The 17,999-nt window shown below is 42.0% G+C and overlaps 1 protein-coding gene across 11 annotated transcripts in view; it reads right to left on the reverse strand.

Moving 5' to 3' along the window:
* The window catches only part of DENND1A (DENN domain containing 1A), a 531,128-nt gene that overhangs the window by 191,450 nt on the left and 321,679 nt on the right, over positions 1 to 17,999 (reverse strand). For all 11 annotated transcript variants that reach the window (XM_082403252.1, XM_082403251.1, XM_082403250.1 and 8 more), the window contains one exon: positions 11,899 to 11,944. In XM_082403252.1, coding sequence (XP_082259378.1) covers positions 11,899 to 11,944 — 46 coding nt within the window. The remainder of the gene's footprint in view (positions 1 to 11,898; positions 11,945 to 17,999) is intronic.

Genomic DNA, 17,999 nt, shown 5'->3' on the forward strand with positions numbered 1-17,999 from the left:
ATATATAATAACAAAAAGACCCTAAAGGCCAGGCCAGTATTATTATTATTATTATTTTTTGTACACACTAAAATACTTCACACAACAAAATAACTGGGTTTGAATCCTGGTCCTGCTAATTATTAGCTGTGTGACTTTGGACAAGTTACTTAACCTTTCTGTGCCCAAATTTCATCATCTGTAAAGCAAAGCCACCACTTCTATAGCACAGACTTGTTGTGAAAATTAAATAATGAGTGTAGTGCGTCCAGCAGTATTTCAAAAATAGTATCCATCCAATTTGAAATGACGAAACTTGAATTTAAGAGTTTCACTTGGGGTTTAAGGGGGTGTTGATTCCCTAGTCCCAAAATGGTTTGGAGTCACCCTCTCATAAAATAGGGCCTTCCTTCCTCCCCCACAACTGCCACTTGCCATCATTCATTCATCACTAAGCACAGCAAACCTGGACTCCCATCTCCACCTGCCTTTTATTTGAAATGTCAATTTTTAAAGAGAGGAGAGGTTGGAAACCCAATTTAACACGCATGCTGAAACATTGTTTATTGCTCCCATAAACATGGCTTAGTGAGAATTACGGACTTAATCAGACTGAACTTATCTCCCAGTGAAAAGGAACACTTTAAGTTTCAGAAATGGCACCTTCATTGTGAAAATCTCTTAACTTTTCAAACAAACTACAGGGGGTCTTAAACATATGGGCAGTAAAGGGGCAGCCATTACTGTGATTTGTCTTGCCCGAGAGCCAAGGAGCCCTAAAGGTCCATAACAACTTTAAGATCTAGGAAAAATATTTGGAAAATCATATTCGGGAGACATGTCTCTCAAAACACCCGAAAGGTCTGCTGAGTGGGAAGTAATATCTGTATAGTTGCTTGGGGCTGCCCAGAAGAAAGGACCCTGTGGTCATTAGAACAGGGGCTGTTTAATAAGCAGCAGCACTGGGAAAGCTCACCTCTCATCCTGTTTGTACGATTAAGCATTTAGCAATAGGCAATATTTTGGGACCAGCTTTTCAGAAGAGAGGTGCTACACAAATCCCAAAGGCTGCTAAACAGTTTGCGTGATTTTTTTTTTCTTTTTAAAAAACATGAGGATGAGGTCCTAGGAACCCCAACTTCCTAATTTGAGGGAGGCTTCATTAAGGCTGCTCTGATCATTCCAGGAAAGGTTTTCATAAGATGCCCCATTTTGCAGAGAATGTATCAGCCTGGCTGCCAGAGGCAGGAAAGGCAACAGATATAAAATTTTATTATTTCAATGCCCCAGTAGCAGCCAGGAGGACTTAATGAAATCGCCAAGATTTACAATCTGAAATAGCTATTGCACAGACAGATATGGTTAAGGAAGCTGTGCCTTCTGACCTTTCAACCCTTTGATCCTCACACAGCAGGTGGCCTGGAGCCCCCTCCTGGGCATCTTCCCTCTCTTCCGACACTGCTGAACCTTGATGTGCAATAAGCCTGACCCTACACAGGTGACTCTCACAGTGCTTATCACCAGCAGCTGCTGCTAATGGAATGGCCCAAATCACTTGGCCTCGAGATTCTAACTCCAAGATGAGGGGGAGAGGGATCTGCTGTGCAGTGTCCAAACGGTGCTGAAATGATACCCAATAGTTCAGCCCCAAGTCCAGTTGTTTGGAAATGCTTAACGATGTCATTACCAAAAACTGTCCTAGAAATGGAACTCTGGTCTCCTCCGATTTATACTTTGAGTTAGAAAAAAAATCACCTTTTAAAAATAAATCGCAAATCTCAAAAAAAAAAAAAAAAAAATCAACCCCGAAGTCCCAAATGCATCTCTCAGAACTTCCCTAAAACCATGTGCAGCAAATTTATACCAATGAAAATCAAAACAATTTTTGGAAACCTAAAATTGACTGTTTTCAGTTCCATGAAATTTCATTTAAAAAACCCCATATGCCAAAATGTCCAAATTCTCTTATTTTTAAAAATTGGGATGACTTCCAAAATCATAGCTGTCTTTTTCTTCCTTTTTTTTTCTTCTAAAGCTAAGGATGGGTAATGTGCATATGTACTTATCAAGCTTCATAATTTAACCCATTCGGTCAGTACAAAATACTTTCAATAAAATGCTGAAGAGGCAGGATATAAATTTATTACCACTGCATCTTTTAAAACAATTGACTCCCAGGCACCAGGGTTTAACAGATATTCTGTTTGGTTAAGGACGTGTCCAGGAGTCTAGGTAGCCCCAGTCTGAAGCTTTTAGTTTTTGTCAGATATTTGGGTTTATGGAGGAAGGGATTTTAGGCAGGGCACATAAACCATTCTGTGGGATGTTGATAACGTCCAACTTAATTGCCACTGTTGATCATACTTAGGAAAAGCCCTGAGCCCATGTCTTTGTTTCTAAACAAAAATAGTACGGTGGCCCCATTCCTTACCTGCAATGGCCTGAGCTTAGGTCATAAATGTCTGAACCCAATGGGCAAAGAAAAAACCCACTTCTTTTGTAGCCTAAATGGCATATATTTTAAATATTCAACTTTAAATTCATTTTGAAATCAGCTGAGAATCAGACAGTATGTAGAGAGAGGTTTATAGGCTCCAATTTTAGTCACACTGTTCTCTATGGATGTTTAAGTTTAGTACAGAGAGCAGTTTATGGAGAAATCAGTTTAGTAAAGGGAAAAAAAAGGAATAGTTACTATATCACAGTTTGACCACTTTGTATAAAATTATTAGTAAGCTCTCTTCTTCAGAGATGCCTGTTGGAAATACTTTATTAATAATAATAGCTACCATTGCGTGAGGGCCTACTAATGTGCATGGAACTTTAGCCATATTATTTCTAATTGTCATCACTTTGAGGCAGGTGACCCCATTTTGCAGATGGAGTTGTTAAGGCATACACGCACAGATGCTCAGTGACTTGCCCAAGTTACAGAGGGACAAATAGTGGAGCTGGGATTCAAACTCAGGATCACTGCCTGCCTTCTCAGTCCTTGGTCCATCCACATTTTTCCCAACAAAAGCAAAACAAACAAAACAAAACAATAATATGCAATAATTTGTGCAGAAAATGCCAGATTTCAGCTTGCTTACACATTGCCATGGCCCATTTAAAGGTCTTCCGAATCAATTATTTTAGGTCATTAAGAGGAAGTTTAATTTGGTTGACAAACACCCCTACTGTGGTGACCTCACATATCAACAACAAATGTCTCATGGTCACAAACCTGTACCATGAGTCTGCTGAGCATGGTGTTAAACAAAACCACATGTGCCCTGATTCCAAGTGGGATTTGACTAGGCCAAGGGCGCCGCTTTTCAATCATCATGCTGCTGGTCTCTGAGCGCCCACAAGGACCCCGCCCCTAATCACTTGCAAGGAGTTTATGAAAAGAAGTCACCAGTCCCATGTGGCTGTATTCAGTTGAGAGTGCCTTTAAGCTAATGTTGATTTAGAAAAAGTCACTCAATAAAAACTACAAAAGGAGGCTGAAAAAAAGGGCAGAGCCAATTTTAGGTAGATGTCTCAGCTTATTTTAAAGAAAATTTACCAGTTCTACACACACATAATACTGATAATCACTTCCATTTACTTGGCGCCTACAACGTGTCAGGTACCAATTTTCTCATTTACTCCTCATTAAAAAACTCCTATGAAGTGGAGAATCTATCCAAGGAGTCTGAAGCTCAAAGAGACACCTTTACATCCCCATCTGCAAAACAGGAGCACCCCTCACAAAGGCGTGACAATTAAAAATTATACAGCTCAAGTGCCATGTGTTTTGGTAGAAGCTCATTCAATGGTTGATATTATTATTAAATATTTCCAATAGGCATCTCTTCAGAGGATAACATAATAGTAGTTTTGTACAGAGTGGTCGAACTGTGAGATGTAGTAACCGTACCTTTCCCCCTGCTAAACTGATTTCTCCTTTAAACAAAGGAGCTTGTTTAAAGTCTCCTAGTAGTGGTGGAGCTAGAATTGGAATCCAGGTCCCCACAACTCTAGAGCTCAAGCGTTCTTTCCACTCTGCTCCACAGCCTCCTGTATGCTGCTCCTTGTGTTAACCTGACAGAAATTTGGTTAGTTTAAGCTTCTCTTAGTAACAATTTAGAAACTTTGGGTCTTCTTTGAAGTCAGTTTTAACGTTGCTAAATTGACTGGCTAAGTGATGATAGGAAAACTGGAAAACAAAAGCATCAATGATGGTTTCACATTTTCTACTGGGACTCTCCCTCATAAATTACTCAGTTTTTCTAATCTATAACAGAGGGCTATCTCATCTCACAAGAGAACATTTCAGTCATGACAAATTAGACTGAAAATGTACTGACTGCAAGAGATACTTAAATCAGCCAGAAGTATTTGTTCCCTTTGATAACATAAATTACTACTAGGGCTTTAAGTTGTTTCATATTAACTAATTCCAACATTAGGATAAGTGGCATTCAAGAACCACACTCATTTTAAAAGCAGATGCCACATGAGGAGGAGAGAGCTTCCAGGGGATATCCATCAGGCGAAATCCAGAACATTCTTCAGGCCCTAAGTTGAACAGAGCTGCTGAATTTTCACTCTGAATGCACTGGATGTGACAGATTCACATGTGATGATATCGCTTGATAACAGCACGCTAAGGAAATTCCAGCAAGACCAAGCTACTGTCCAATTACTTTTCTCTTTATATAATTAAGCAAGCATCAGGGTTTCATTGATCTAAACTTTGCCTCTTGTTTTTACTACTCATTATGAAGAATAATGTTTGGTAGAGTTTTTTAAAAAGCTCTTCACATCCATTATATCAGTTAGTTCTCACAACTCTCTGAGATGGATAATATTACCTTAATTTCACTGATGAGAGAATGGAGCCTCGGAGAGGCTAAGTAACCCAGCCCCAGTCGCAAGTGTACTCAGAGCTTTCCTCTGGAGAAATATGAGGCTGCCAGACGTGAGCCCTCCGTCCCCTCACCGCAGTGCTCAGGGCATGGCCTGGAGGCCGCACTGAGAAGGAAGAGCTCAGGCAAAGGTCCTGGGAACCTCTGCCAGGACTGCGGCAGGGTTAGGTGTAACCCACAAAGCCTGATCCAGGGGCTCTGAGGTCTGACAAACCCAGCACAGCGGAGGGACCAGATGCAAATTACTTTCTCTCTCTGAGCCTCAGCTTCCCCATTTGCAAATATGGATGTCTCCTCCTTGGCAGAGAGATTCTTAGGATGTGCAAAAGTGAGAACAGGTACAGCACCGGGCACTGTGTCTGGCATTGAACAAGGACACAGAAGACGGCAGTTTCTTCCCAACCCTCTCCCTTTCTTGCTAAATCTCTTCCCATGAACCTATGACTGAAACTACCAGGTGGAATTTTTCATGCAAATATCACCTTCTTACAAAGCAGGACTTTGATTACTTATCACTAACAAAGAGATCTCACATGGAGTTTCTCAGTTCTCGTGAGAGCACATGCACAAGTCACCACCTATACCTGCATATAATTATGGCTGAGAGTTTTGCATGAATCACAGTATTAACAAGGGCAAACTACATCTTATACTGTCTACCTGTGGAGTCCTGTGAAGAAGCAAAATGGTACAATGGTAAACAAGAAACACTCTTCTACACTGACCATGAAACTTTAAAAAAATAAACATAAAAAAATGAACAAGGGATTAAAGACTTCTTATGCCAGAGAAAAATGAAAAGAAAAAACTAGTTAAAATGGCACCAGTTCAGTTGACAGCAATTCAGGTTCTTTGAGAGGTAAAGGGGAAAAAAAAAGTTATTTTTCTTTGTCTGTAAATAAGTCAATGCTGTTATTCTGTGTAAAAGCTCCACAGTTAAACCAGTGCAGACACAGACAAATATGGCCTCTGGGTCCCAGAGACGGAGAGGTGCTTCAGTGTAGACAGGGATGTGTCCCTGGAGTGGTGGCTCAGCGCTGCCCCAAGCACTTGGTGCATTTGTAAAAGCAGGCTTCCAGGCGCTCCAGCTAAGCCTTCCTACATAAAGGATGGTGAGGAAGAGAGGAAAGCTGTGAGCTGGGCCTGTCTTCTCATGCCCCCATCACATGTCTCTTGAAATTGCATTGGTGGGAGAGGTAGGTAGAGGCCTGTGAACTTGGTACCTGGGTCTCACTCCCCTGTTCCTACTGCCTGGAACTTAGCACTTAGTATATAACCTAAATTTATCCTCTCAAACTGCACTGTAAAAAGATTATCTAATTCATAAAAAGTACTTGGAAACAGAGAGGAAACAAAAATCTAGTAAAAATGGTGCTTGAAACCTCAAAGTAAGTCATCACTACAAACACCTCTGCCACAGTTTGGTAGTTTGGTAGTTTGGTAGCAAGGAAACCATTCGGAAGCTTGGGTTTGGGACGCTAACACATCTGAATTTTATGTACATGGTTGTGGTGTGTAATTTACTTAAGAATTACCTTGATCCTTACAAACAACAATTTACTTTATTAACATGGTTAAGCAGTTTCCAAGCATTTTATATGGAAGGACCGTGTTTCTAACGGCCCAGGAGGAGGAGGCCTGACCCTCCCCTATTTACACCCTTCAATGGCTCTCCATTGCCCTATAAAGTTGAAACTCTTTAACACGGCTTACAAGGCCCTGGATGGCCTGGCCCTTGCCTGCCTGCCTCAGTGCTCCTCTCCCCCTTCAGCTCCACGCTCTTGTCAGACACTGAACTGCTCCTACTTCCTGGGAAACACCACGATCTACACTGTAAGTCTTTGTAGATGCTGTTCCCTGTCCTCCTGGTGGAACTCAAATTTATCTGCTAGGTTTCCATTTAGGCATTCCTCTCCTCTGAGAAGCAGAGCCCACAAGGCTCAGTTCACTGTCTTCCCTACCAGAGCCTATAGCCTCTCAAATCCCCTGCAATTACTTTCTCCTTGTCTGCATACGTTCTAGACAGAACTCTGAAGGCACAGATAATGTCACATTCACCATTTTATATAGAACCCCTAGTGTGATACAATGCCTGGTACACAGAAGGCTACCAAAACATTACTATAGAAGGGGATGTGTATTGTGTACCGACCACAGGCCAGACACTGGGATATGCTGGACATATACAAGACTCATTTATTTAATCTTTACCACAATCTTAAGAGATGGGGACTAACCACTCCTATAGATGAAGAAAGTAAGATACAGAGACAAAGTACCACACCTGAAATTACTACTGCAGGGGAGAGGTCAAGCAGGGAACTGGAAGTGCATTTATCAAGTTTCTTAAAAGTGCCACTCCCATCCCTGACACAGTGCCCCCAGCATTGTCAACCAGAAGAAAACAGCGCAGGCACAAGCCAACTCTAGTGAAATTCTTTCCCTAGGGAATGAAGATGATGATCCCTGGAACCCAAGAGTCCCTAAAACACAATTTCAAAGGCATCAACTTAACAATGTAAATGGCTTTAAGGCCACTGAGGAAATAAAAATGGCAATGGTTGCTGACCTCTGTTGAACTCTTTATGTGCCAGGCACTGTGCTGGGTACCTGATAAGCATTATCTCACTTGATCCCTCAATGATACTATAGCGGGGAGCTATGGCCTTATTTTATGGCCCTTATTTTACAGGTGAGAAAACAGAGGTGCAGAGGTCCATCACCTTGCCCAAGATCAAACAAGCAGGAAGTAGGGGAGCCAGAACCCAGAGCCCGCATTCTAACCACCACACTTTACTGCCTCTGTATATAGGTGGAGCTTTATTTGCAGTCTAACCTGAGCCTCTGTCTGCACTGTGTCACTGCTATCGCCTTTCCTTCCTCCTTCCTGACCATTCCATCACCAGGAATGATACAAAACACCTTCTGCATGCATCCCTCATGTGGCTCTGAGGTCTGTACACAAAGCATTATTTGTGAGGCTTGGAAAGGAAGGTCTTCATTTATCAAAAAGGAGAAGGAACCCATCTACCAGAACTGACCTGGCACCTGCTACCAGACATGGCACAGAAGAGGAGCTGCAGAGCATCTCCTGAACTCAACTGAGGTGGAGGGAATGAAAGGAAACAGTCACTGTGTAATCTGGCCGCATTTTGGTGTTTCCTAGCTGCCAGCTAACATGATCATTCTCTCCAAGAAGAAACTAGGTCTATGCCAAAACCCTTGGCTATCCTGCTAACTTACCACCAGCCTCAAATTAGTGTTTGCTTAAATGAGAGAAAGGATATAAAAAGGCAGTGGAGGTATAAGAATGACGATCAGCTAGAAACTTGTCACTTTAGAAGGAAGGTGGACTCTTTTAGGTGACTAGGTCACCACTTAACAAACAGGACAGCCTGTAAGAGCTTGAAGACTAGAATTAGATCTTCCCCCCAAATAACCTTCTTTCAAATGAGAACAGTAGGTTATAATTTATATTTCTTTTTGTGCAACAAATTTGAGTGTCATAAAAATGGTTAAAAAGTCTTCCTATGGTAGCTTTTTCTAAACTTTTATGAACATCTGCCACATTCATTTGAAGTTTAAAAAATTCTGGCACATATGCAAAGGCATAATAAGGTGCCTATAGCTTTCAAGAAAAAATAACAAGACAGTCAAAAATAAGCCTTTTGCTGAATTGCCAGTAAGAAAACTAGTGTGCGAGAGGAGATGGGCCTTCCCAAGCTCCTTCCCTAAAGAGCTTTCCTTTGGCCCCAGGTATGAGCTCCACCCCCAAGCATTATAGCCCATGGTTCCTGGAAGAAATCTCAGGGAACCATCTCTCTCACTTGCAGGTATAATAGAACCAGATAAGCCCAATCAAAAAGCATGACTGGAGCACTCCGAGTCTGGGCTGAAATCCACGGAAGGAGATCAGGAGACTGTATTTCATGACTTGGTAGTTCACAGCTGCCTCACACATACAGGAAACACTATTTTGTTTGGAAAGTGTCTTAGCTGGCTTCAAGAGTGGGGCAACTACTATTTTTGTTTTTCTTTTAGTGCTGACCACATTGTAGTTCAGCATGGCAAACCCTCCCTAATTTAAATCAGCAGGGCTAAGAATTATCTTGGCCAGTGCTTCCCGAACCTTCTCATTTAAAACCCTTCAAAGGCCAAGGAGAATGGACTTGCACCCATTCACCTAAGTGCAAAACTCTGTCTCAAGTTTTAGCTTCAAAATTTATGCCTGTTGTGCACTGCATGTTTTACTACAAAAAAACCCTTGTTTTAAATTACTTACAATCACATAAAAAGTAAAAAAATTTACTCCCTCCACCTTTAAGTAAAATTATGGTGCTGGGTTCCCTGACAACAGCAATGCCTACTGGCGGGCTCTAAATGTGTTCCAAATTCCAGCGTTCCAAGCACTCACTCAATCCTTCCTTTCAGAAAGCACCTGCTGCGCATCCTGCGAGGTGCTGAGGACACCACAGTGAATGAAGCCTAGTCCTTGTTCCCAAAGAGCTCCTGCTCCTAGGGCTGATGAGAGGACAGGGAAGCAAACAGCTGTCATCCTGAGCAAGAGGTACAGTAAGCAAAGACAACGGCCAACGGGAGGACTTCCTCAAACAGCTGGGGAAGAGAAGGTTTAGCCACGCAGGGGCGTGGGGATGGGGGTGTTTTAGAGACCAGCCAGAGCACTGGCTAACAAGGGACAGCGAGAGGACAGAAGGTTTGACAGCAGCAGGGAGACTGAGCAGAACTCGGGGGTAGGGCAGAGGAGGCTGGAAGGCAGGCTACTAAAGGCAGAGTGACCAGGCAGAAGGCAACCCCTAAATGTTGGAACCAGGGACTGAATTTCATACTCATCGTCATACCTCCATGACCTAGCAAAATGTTTGGAAAATAAGAGGCCTTGATCTTGCTTCTTGAATGAACGAATAAGGCTTTGCAAAAATCTAAGAAAGCAAGGTAAAATGTCAACGAAGGCAGCGAGGAAGGAACAGGGCGAAAGACATGTCAGAGACTTGGTGACTATTTAGAGAGAAAGAAAAGAGAAAGAGGACACTCAGCCATGCTCAGCGTGACCCACTTTGGTGCCTTTTCAGGCAGTGGTGCCACTCACAGGGACCGGGAACAGCGGAAGGGGAGTGGAGTATCTCGACGGGTGTGTGTGTGTACAGATAATAAGGGGTTTGGGGGAGACTGAGTTTGAGACATCGACAGTACATCTTGGTGACCTTCAACTGGCATTTGCAACTCTGGGCCTTAAGTTCAGAGAGAGGCATGCCAGTGTTAGAATCACAGTTGTGAGTCACTGACATTACCTTGGTGGCAAAAGCAAAAAGCCTTAAAAAAGATGGCCAGAGGGCATATAGAAAAGAAAAGCAAGCCAAGACTAGAAACCTGGACAATGCTCAAGGTAAAGGGCTGTGAAAAGGAGTCTGAAAAAAACCCGTGCTGGAACAGCCTGGAAGGCAGAAGAGGCAGGAAAGAGCTGTGGATGCCGAGAGACCAAATGGTCTTTAGATTAGAGTTTCCAACTGTACAACAATTGACATGAAAGTTCTATTAGCAAGTACTCACTTTCAATTTTTCACACAGGAGCTTTGAATACACCCCCAAACTTGACAAACAAAGGTAAAACACAGAAGAAATCTCTTCAGGCTGATCTAAATACACCATCCAAGATAGTCCATAAACTGTGTACTGTATGTGCTCAGGGCTGGGTGATGACAAGGAGGAACTGTTAACAGAATGTAGGAGCCACATGGCCGTCCTGTCAAATTAGAAATTTGAGCAGATTTCTGTGGTCTATTTTGATCAAGATTCTCAATGTCAAACAAACAGGTTTTTCGATAACCAACTTGTTTCATTTTCGTAAGCACAATAGCACAGTGTGCAACAGTGAAGAAGCAGGTGGTCCTCGTCGACGTGAAATGAAGGCAACAGAAGAAGAGAAGTAGCACTTCCTTTAAGACATGCAAAGCATCATCACAGACGGACATGGCTTTAGCTTTTCCCTCTGAGAGCTTATCTCCTGTGCAAAACAGGCAAGCCCCCTACCTCCTGCCCCATTTTGCTCTAGTGCAAATTTCAGCTCTCTCCTGAGGAGGGAAAAGCTTAGGGTTCATGTCTACAAACCAGTGGCACTTACAAAAGCACAGAAAAGTCCTTTAAAAGAATTGCTATCTAACCGGTACAGCCATGCAGAAAGCAATCTGGCCTTAGATTCATAGCTTTGACCAAGCATTTCTACTTTAGGGGTTCTACGCTAAGGAAGTAAGTCAAGATGCAGATTAAGCCTTATGCATAAAGATGTTCACTGAAATGCTATTTATAATAGTGAAAAATTATAAGCAGTGTTAAGTGTCCAACAGTAATAGGAAAATGGCTAAGTTGTGGCATATCCAAACAGTGGAAGGACCGGTAGCAAATTAAAAATTATTACTGAGAGTAGACAAAAACATGTAGAAATCCCCATGCCATAATATTAAATGAAATACAGACATAAAATTCTATACCATATCAGTGAAGTACATTTATACAAAATATATATTCACAGAATAAAGAGGAGGATGAAGAAAAATAAAATGCTAACAGTGGTTGAATCTGGAATAATGGTATTGTGGATAATTTAAATTTTCCTATTTATACTTCTGTATATTTCCTACACCACATTTTCTACAGAGAAAAAATGTAATATAATATTGTTGCAGTGTTTTAGAATAAACATCATTTTGAAAAGTGAATCATTTCCCTTCCCTCGTTCAAACCCTTAAAGAACCCTTTCCTCCTGCCTCTTTGAACCTCACTCCCTCACCCATGAAAATTGACAATCTCCAAACAAAGTGGAAAAACACTGGAAACAGGAGCCCAGTGGAAAGGGTCTAAGCTGAACGCTCAGCTCTGTGCATGAGGTGTTGCTCTGACACGCTCCCGTGTGTAGAGCTGTGAATCCAGAGACTGCGTCTTTTCCACTGCCACACAGCAAAACACAACCGCAAGTAGAGATATCTGGGGAGGAGAGGAGCCAACTTACCTCCATTAAACTTAAATGGATTCCTATGAGGTAGGGCATGGGAGCACTGTGAAGAGAAACAGAGACACACAGCTGCTTTAATGTCTGTTGCTTCTGACAGAAAATTACAGATGGTTCACTATTTGGAGAAAAACTGTTTTAATAAACGTATGCACAGTTACATTTCCTTTCACAACAAAAATCCTAATGTGACATTTTGTTCCCAAGCTTTGAAACTTCGGCAGAATTTCAAAATGCGGGCAGCCTTAAAAGCATGGGTGGCGGGAAGAGCACTGACCCTGGCGTTAGTCCCTAAATAGCAGCCATGCGATTGCATAGCCTCAGTTGCCTTATCTTTAAAATGGCACTTTGGAATCTAACTGGCAGCTTGCTATCAGAATGAGAAAATATACGTCGAGTGATTAGTACAGTTCCTGGTACAAATGGGAACCACTGTTGCCATGATTACAACAGAAAAAGCAGTTAACAATGTCAGACGGAGGGCATGATGTGCTTCAAAGAGGAATGATTTTTTATTTGCTGTTTCCTCCTGCCATCAAGAGATGTGATCTAACTGTCCATTCTGATTGGACAAAGTGCATCAAAGCCAGCAAGCATCTCCACCCCAACTGCACACATGCCATCTGATGACACTGTAATTCAAAAAGCCCCTTCCAACTGCTTCATTCCCAGAGCAATGGGTTCCCTTAGTTAGTGACTGAGCAGGAGATGAGAACCCAACTCCAGGGGCTTTAAAACCTGGGCATTATGGATTGACTTCCTTTGGTTTCAGGGGCACACACATACATTATCATTATGATGCTACTTACCAACGATAAATGGGCTAGCCATTATACAAGGAACTTGAAATTCATCTTTCCTAACCCACACAACCTCACAAGGTAGGTATTATACCCATTTTACAGAGGAGGAAATAGGCCCAGAGAGCTTAAAGCACTTCTCTAATGCCATAAAACAAGCGGCGACCCTAGGATTTGACTCCAAACCTTCTTCCTCCGTGCCACATTTACTTTGTAATATTGGACCTAAAATCCCCAGGCCCACCTCCCACCCAGTGTTTTTCCTGCAGGTAGGGAGGTCAAGGAGTAGAGAGGAAGCGAGACATTGACAATGTTTCCATCTGTCTCTCCAGCATGGGATACATCCTGAGAAAGGTGCAAAAAGGTATTTTATGAGCCCAGTGGAAAGATACCTGGCTCAGACTTGAGGTGCCCAGGTACCTTTCCGCCGGGGCAGCTGGTGGCGTGGAAGTGGACCTAGGAGGGTGGCTTTCTTGGGGACAGGGCAGGGAAACGAGGAGTGGTAAGAAATGAAAAAGGAGAGGTTTGCTTTCCACAGAATGCTGAGGAGTTTAGGCTTTATCCTGAAAGCAATGGATGGGCAACGAAGGTTTTTTAAACATCATATGTGCATTTTAAAATTGCTCAAACATTTAAAAATAAGAAAGAGCACAATTCCCTCATTACCATTCAACAAATAAAATTCTTCAAGCAAAAATCCTTCCCCAGAATATAAAATGTTCTCCTTACTACAGACCTCTGCAGTAATATATCTTGGGAGCCTGTAAACCAGTCTTGAATATCAGCAGCACAGTTTGGGAACTATTCTTCTAGAAGACTTTTGTATTTGATAATAGCCAAAGAAAGAATTAGACACAAAACTGCAGTGAAAGTGGAGTTGTCTTTCCTTTCTTCTTCTTCTTCTCTCCTTTTAAAAAAAGGTATCTGCTGTGCACATTCAGCTTCCCTTTGCTTCTAGGGGCAAGGAAATGCCCTACGATATTTTTTCCCCTTAAACTGTAAACCATTAGTTTAGCTGCCAGCTACACAAATGCTCAAACTTCCCAGTGTGCCTGGCGCTGCTGTCCAAGCTTTCTCCAGTGTACACTGAAATGAATGTGTTTCTAATTAAGTAGCTTCAGGAACACGACAGCTTCAATGTCAAAAATACAAAGTCTGAACCCTGGCAGGAAGTCTTAAGACTGCAAATGCCTCATCTAGTGGAACCTTGCCTAATGTAATGAAAGGAAGCAGGAAGAGTGCAGAATTCCAGAAAAATGGCCACTTATTAATGTGTCCAGAAGTACAGCCAAACACAGAGAAGGGAGAAAACTCAAATCCATAATATTTAACCAAATCTTATAAACTTTCCCAGCTCCTACCAGCACTGTCATGCAAGTAACAAATGACCCTGAGTTTTAATTAGAATTTCAGAACTGAAATTCCAACAAATGAATTAATGTATAGAAAAGGACATTCAAACAACTGTGAGAAAAAGGTAAAAATAAATACCTACAGCAAAAGCCTCTGTATAATTTAGGCTCTTATCTGAGACTATAGGCTCTTATCTGAAAAAAAAAATTTTCTAGAATTTTAAATATGTAGGTTTTAATGCCATGCCCTTTTGTCCTGCAATAAAAATCAATGAAAGAGAGTAAAAAGGAGTCTTAGAAGTGATGGCAGATGTAGAAAGGGACAAAGTGAGACTCACTCTTCAGGTACCATTAGGTAGGCGCTTTTTTTTTTTTTTAAGCCCAATAATTTACCAAAGAGTAATTATGGCCTGTCATAGAAATGTAGTTTCTTAGCCAACTAAGGGCTGCAACAGCTCTGTATTTAGAAAATATTTAAAACACATTTATTCTGAAATCACAGCACGCCATGTTTTGTATGAATGCAAATCTGGACAAATACCTTTTACTGTGTCATCATTTGCTTACAAAACCTCAAATGTGTCCCTGAATCTACTGCTTTTTTGCTCTGCAAATATACTGATTACAAATTTCAAGTGGGGAGAGGGAGAGAGGAAAAAAGAAACCCCAGAGACTCCTTAACATCTCAATGTAGCAAATATGTAACTGGGTAATTCTACCTGCATTCTGAAAACAATTTATATTCTCAATATACCTCAATAGTTTTTGCAGCTACTGAATCATTCTCTTTTGTTTGTTTTTTGTTGTTGTTGTAAAGAGAAATTTTGGGGGGGGGACACACTCACCCATGATCGAGTCATCTTATCACAACTACTTTTATTTTTGTATTATTCTCCTCCAATATTAACATTAATATTTTAAAATATCTTTGAAATTATAGAGTGCATATATTTTATTGTTTTCTCATTGGCTACATTAACATTTCCCATATTATACTGTAACCGTTGTGATTATTTTAAAGACTATGTAATATTCAACCAAGTATGGATGTCCCTTAATTTGCTGAACCCTATTGCTAGAGTTAGACGTTAAGTCACTTCCAACTTTTCACTATAAGTAACATCGTAATGAAAATGAACAACTTCATGTGCGTGAATTCCCAAATATGGAATTACCAAGTCAAAGGGCAGGACTGTTTTTAATATCTTTTGTTATATCTTGGCAAAGTGTCTTTTAAAAGGGCAGTACCAGCCCCAGTGGAAATCTTTCAAGATTGCAGCAAGGATTAGAGAGAACCCATGAAGTGCCTAGCACAGGAGCAGCACATGGTAGGCTCAGTAAGCTATTATGCCCAAGGGGGTTCTCTTCACAGCCCTGGCATGGCTGGTATGACTGGACCCATTCCCTTAGTGCCCAAAGAATGGTTTCTTGTTCCTTCCCTGGTTCTGAAGGATACCTGGCACAGTGTTGGTGAGGACAGTCGAGACTCCGTGATGAGTGTGAGGTGTTTGACAGGCATCACCTCTATACATGAGTTTCTGACCCCAAGCACACTCCCTTGTCACTTGTCTACTTACTGAGTTCAGTAGGGTTGTTTATCACTTTCTTCAGAGGGTAACATTTAAACTCGATTTTATGTACCACCCAAAATGCAAAAACCACCAAGTAAACTATGACTCATTACTTGCTTATCACACAGAATGACAAATTTGTAAAACCACTCATCACGCTTTCTTAAAAAGAAAATATAGCAAAAAATTGGTTAAGCTAGTACTAAAAAACTTCACATTCAGAACCTGACTCTTCTGAATCATTTTCTGATTGAGAGTCATCAATGCCCATGTTTTTTCCAAGGTATCTCAGTAACAAAACATAATACTTTATCTAGACGCTATCTTCATTTGTTAGGTCCCAGAAAGAATTTGTTTATTGCTTATCAAGAAAATAACGCAAATATCTGTTTCACCAATAGTAAATGAACACCATGCTTCTCTGCTCTGGTGCCTTTCAACATTCACACTGACTTTACATTTCAATGCTGAATCTGACTGCAATTTGGAAGACATTTTAAATGGCAATTAGACACAACATGTGCAGAACCAACAGTGCACATAATTAAATTAAAGGGGTGATAATATTAACAGCTATGACCAAGTTCATGCATAGGCGGGCCATCACAACTGTGTCACAACTGCCCTATGGCTGATGGCGATTGTGGGATGCCACTGTACATCTCTGAGTAGCGGGATAGGGTGTATCTGCCCTAGGCCTTTGTTCTCTGGGAATTATGGCACTATCTGACTTCATCACTGTCATCTTGGAAGAGTAAAAGCTATTCTTTCTTCCTTCTCCCCTGAAAAGGAGAGGGGTTATATTGCTAGTGTCAAGGCAGTGACAATTTAATGACCTTTACCTGAAAGGTATGTTTACTTTGAATCCTCTTAAGGGGAAAAGGAACTAGTATCAACTGAGCTACTATAACCCAGGTGCTTTTGTGCATCACTTATACGTAATTCTCAAGGCAACTCTGCAAGGTATCACTACTACCCACATTTTCAGATTGGGAAACAGGCTTGGAAAGGTGAAGTAACTTGCCCCAGGGTCACAAAGCTAGTAAGTAGTGAAGCTGTAATTCAAAGCCAGGGCTGTTGGACTGAAAGCCTATACTGTCCCACAGCACATACTCAGTACTTAAGCCAAAAGAAAAGGAGTGCTGGAAAACCAAGGGGGCTATTCGCCCAATCCTCTCACCAACTCCAGACCCGCAATGCAGAGCACTGCTCTTATAGGTAAGTCCTGCAGCATGAGCTCATTCCTAGCAATGGACAGGCATGAATATGGATACTGCAGACTTATTAATGATCCTATAGTCCCCGTTCATTATTACTGCACTTTCTCAATTTGTTAATTCCTTTCCCCCAGATAACTAGAGCCCTTTTAATTATGTTCCCCTGAGGTGAGCGGCTACTAATTGGAAAAGAGTCAGGTGAAATAAAGGAACACTGGCTGCTCAAATATATAAAAGGCAGCTTCCCAAGACAAAGAGGGAGAAGAGGGGAGGGGAGGAGAGATGAGATGTGGAGAGAGGTAGGAGGGCCCCCACCCCCGCCTCCCCAGGAGCAACACCTCTTTGACCTCAGCAAGGATATAGCGTAGAGCTACCCAGGGGTTTGGAAGGTCTACTCTTTTTCTTTTCCCATATTAAAGCATAGTGAGCATTACAGTGTACACATCACAGCACCCATCTCGCCTCTCAGAGGCACTCCACCTTTTTAGCCAAATACCCAGATCTGCAAAGGGAGCCCACAAGTCTTTCCTCAGTTCACTGTCTTTAAAGGAAAGGAAAACTCTTGGTCTTACTCATTTGAGCTTTTCTTCCTTCCTTCCTTCCTTCCTTCCTCCCTCCTCTCTCCCTCCCTCCCGCCCCTCCTTCTTTTTTGAAAAGAAACAAACGTGTAAACACAGTTTGTCTTACAGTTTAAAATTCTGCTCTGAAATAACGAAGCGCGGCATTGCTAGAGAGGTTAAAGGACAACAGAACGGGGGAAAGAAAGCGAACAAAGACCATACAACACACCTTGTTGGAGAACACAGATAATCCTAGTCTTCATCTTCCTGAAAGTGACCAGACAGATGGGCCGCAAGCTAATGCGATGGCCAGTGCCGCACAGGGAGCCAGGAAGAGCCAGTGCTGTCCATGGTGCACTTGCCATAGCCAGCACTAGGCTAAGGGCTTGACAGGCACTTTCTCACTGGACCCTCACGACCACGGCATGAGGTAGGTACCACCACCGCCCTCCATACAGATGAGGAAACGAGGGCTGGGAAGCTAAACAACTCACTGAGGTCACACAGCAGCCCTGAGACTAGAACCCAAGTCTGTCACACTGAGAGAGAGCAAGCTCACTGCTTCCCAGGAGCCCAGCACGTGCCCGGCTGTGGAAGAAAA

Source organism: Balaenoptera borealis, assembly GCF_965194805.1.
Source record: "Balaenoptera borealis genome assembly, chromosome: 8".
Taxonomy (NCBI): domain Eukaryota; kingdom Metazoa; phylum Chordata; class Mammalia; order Artiodactyla; family Balaenopteridae; genus Balaenoptera; species Balaenoptera borealis.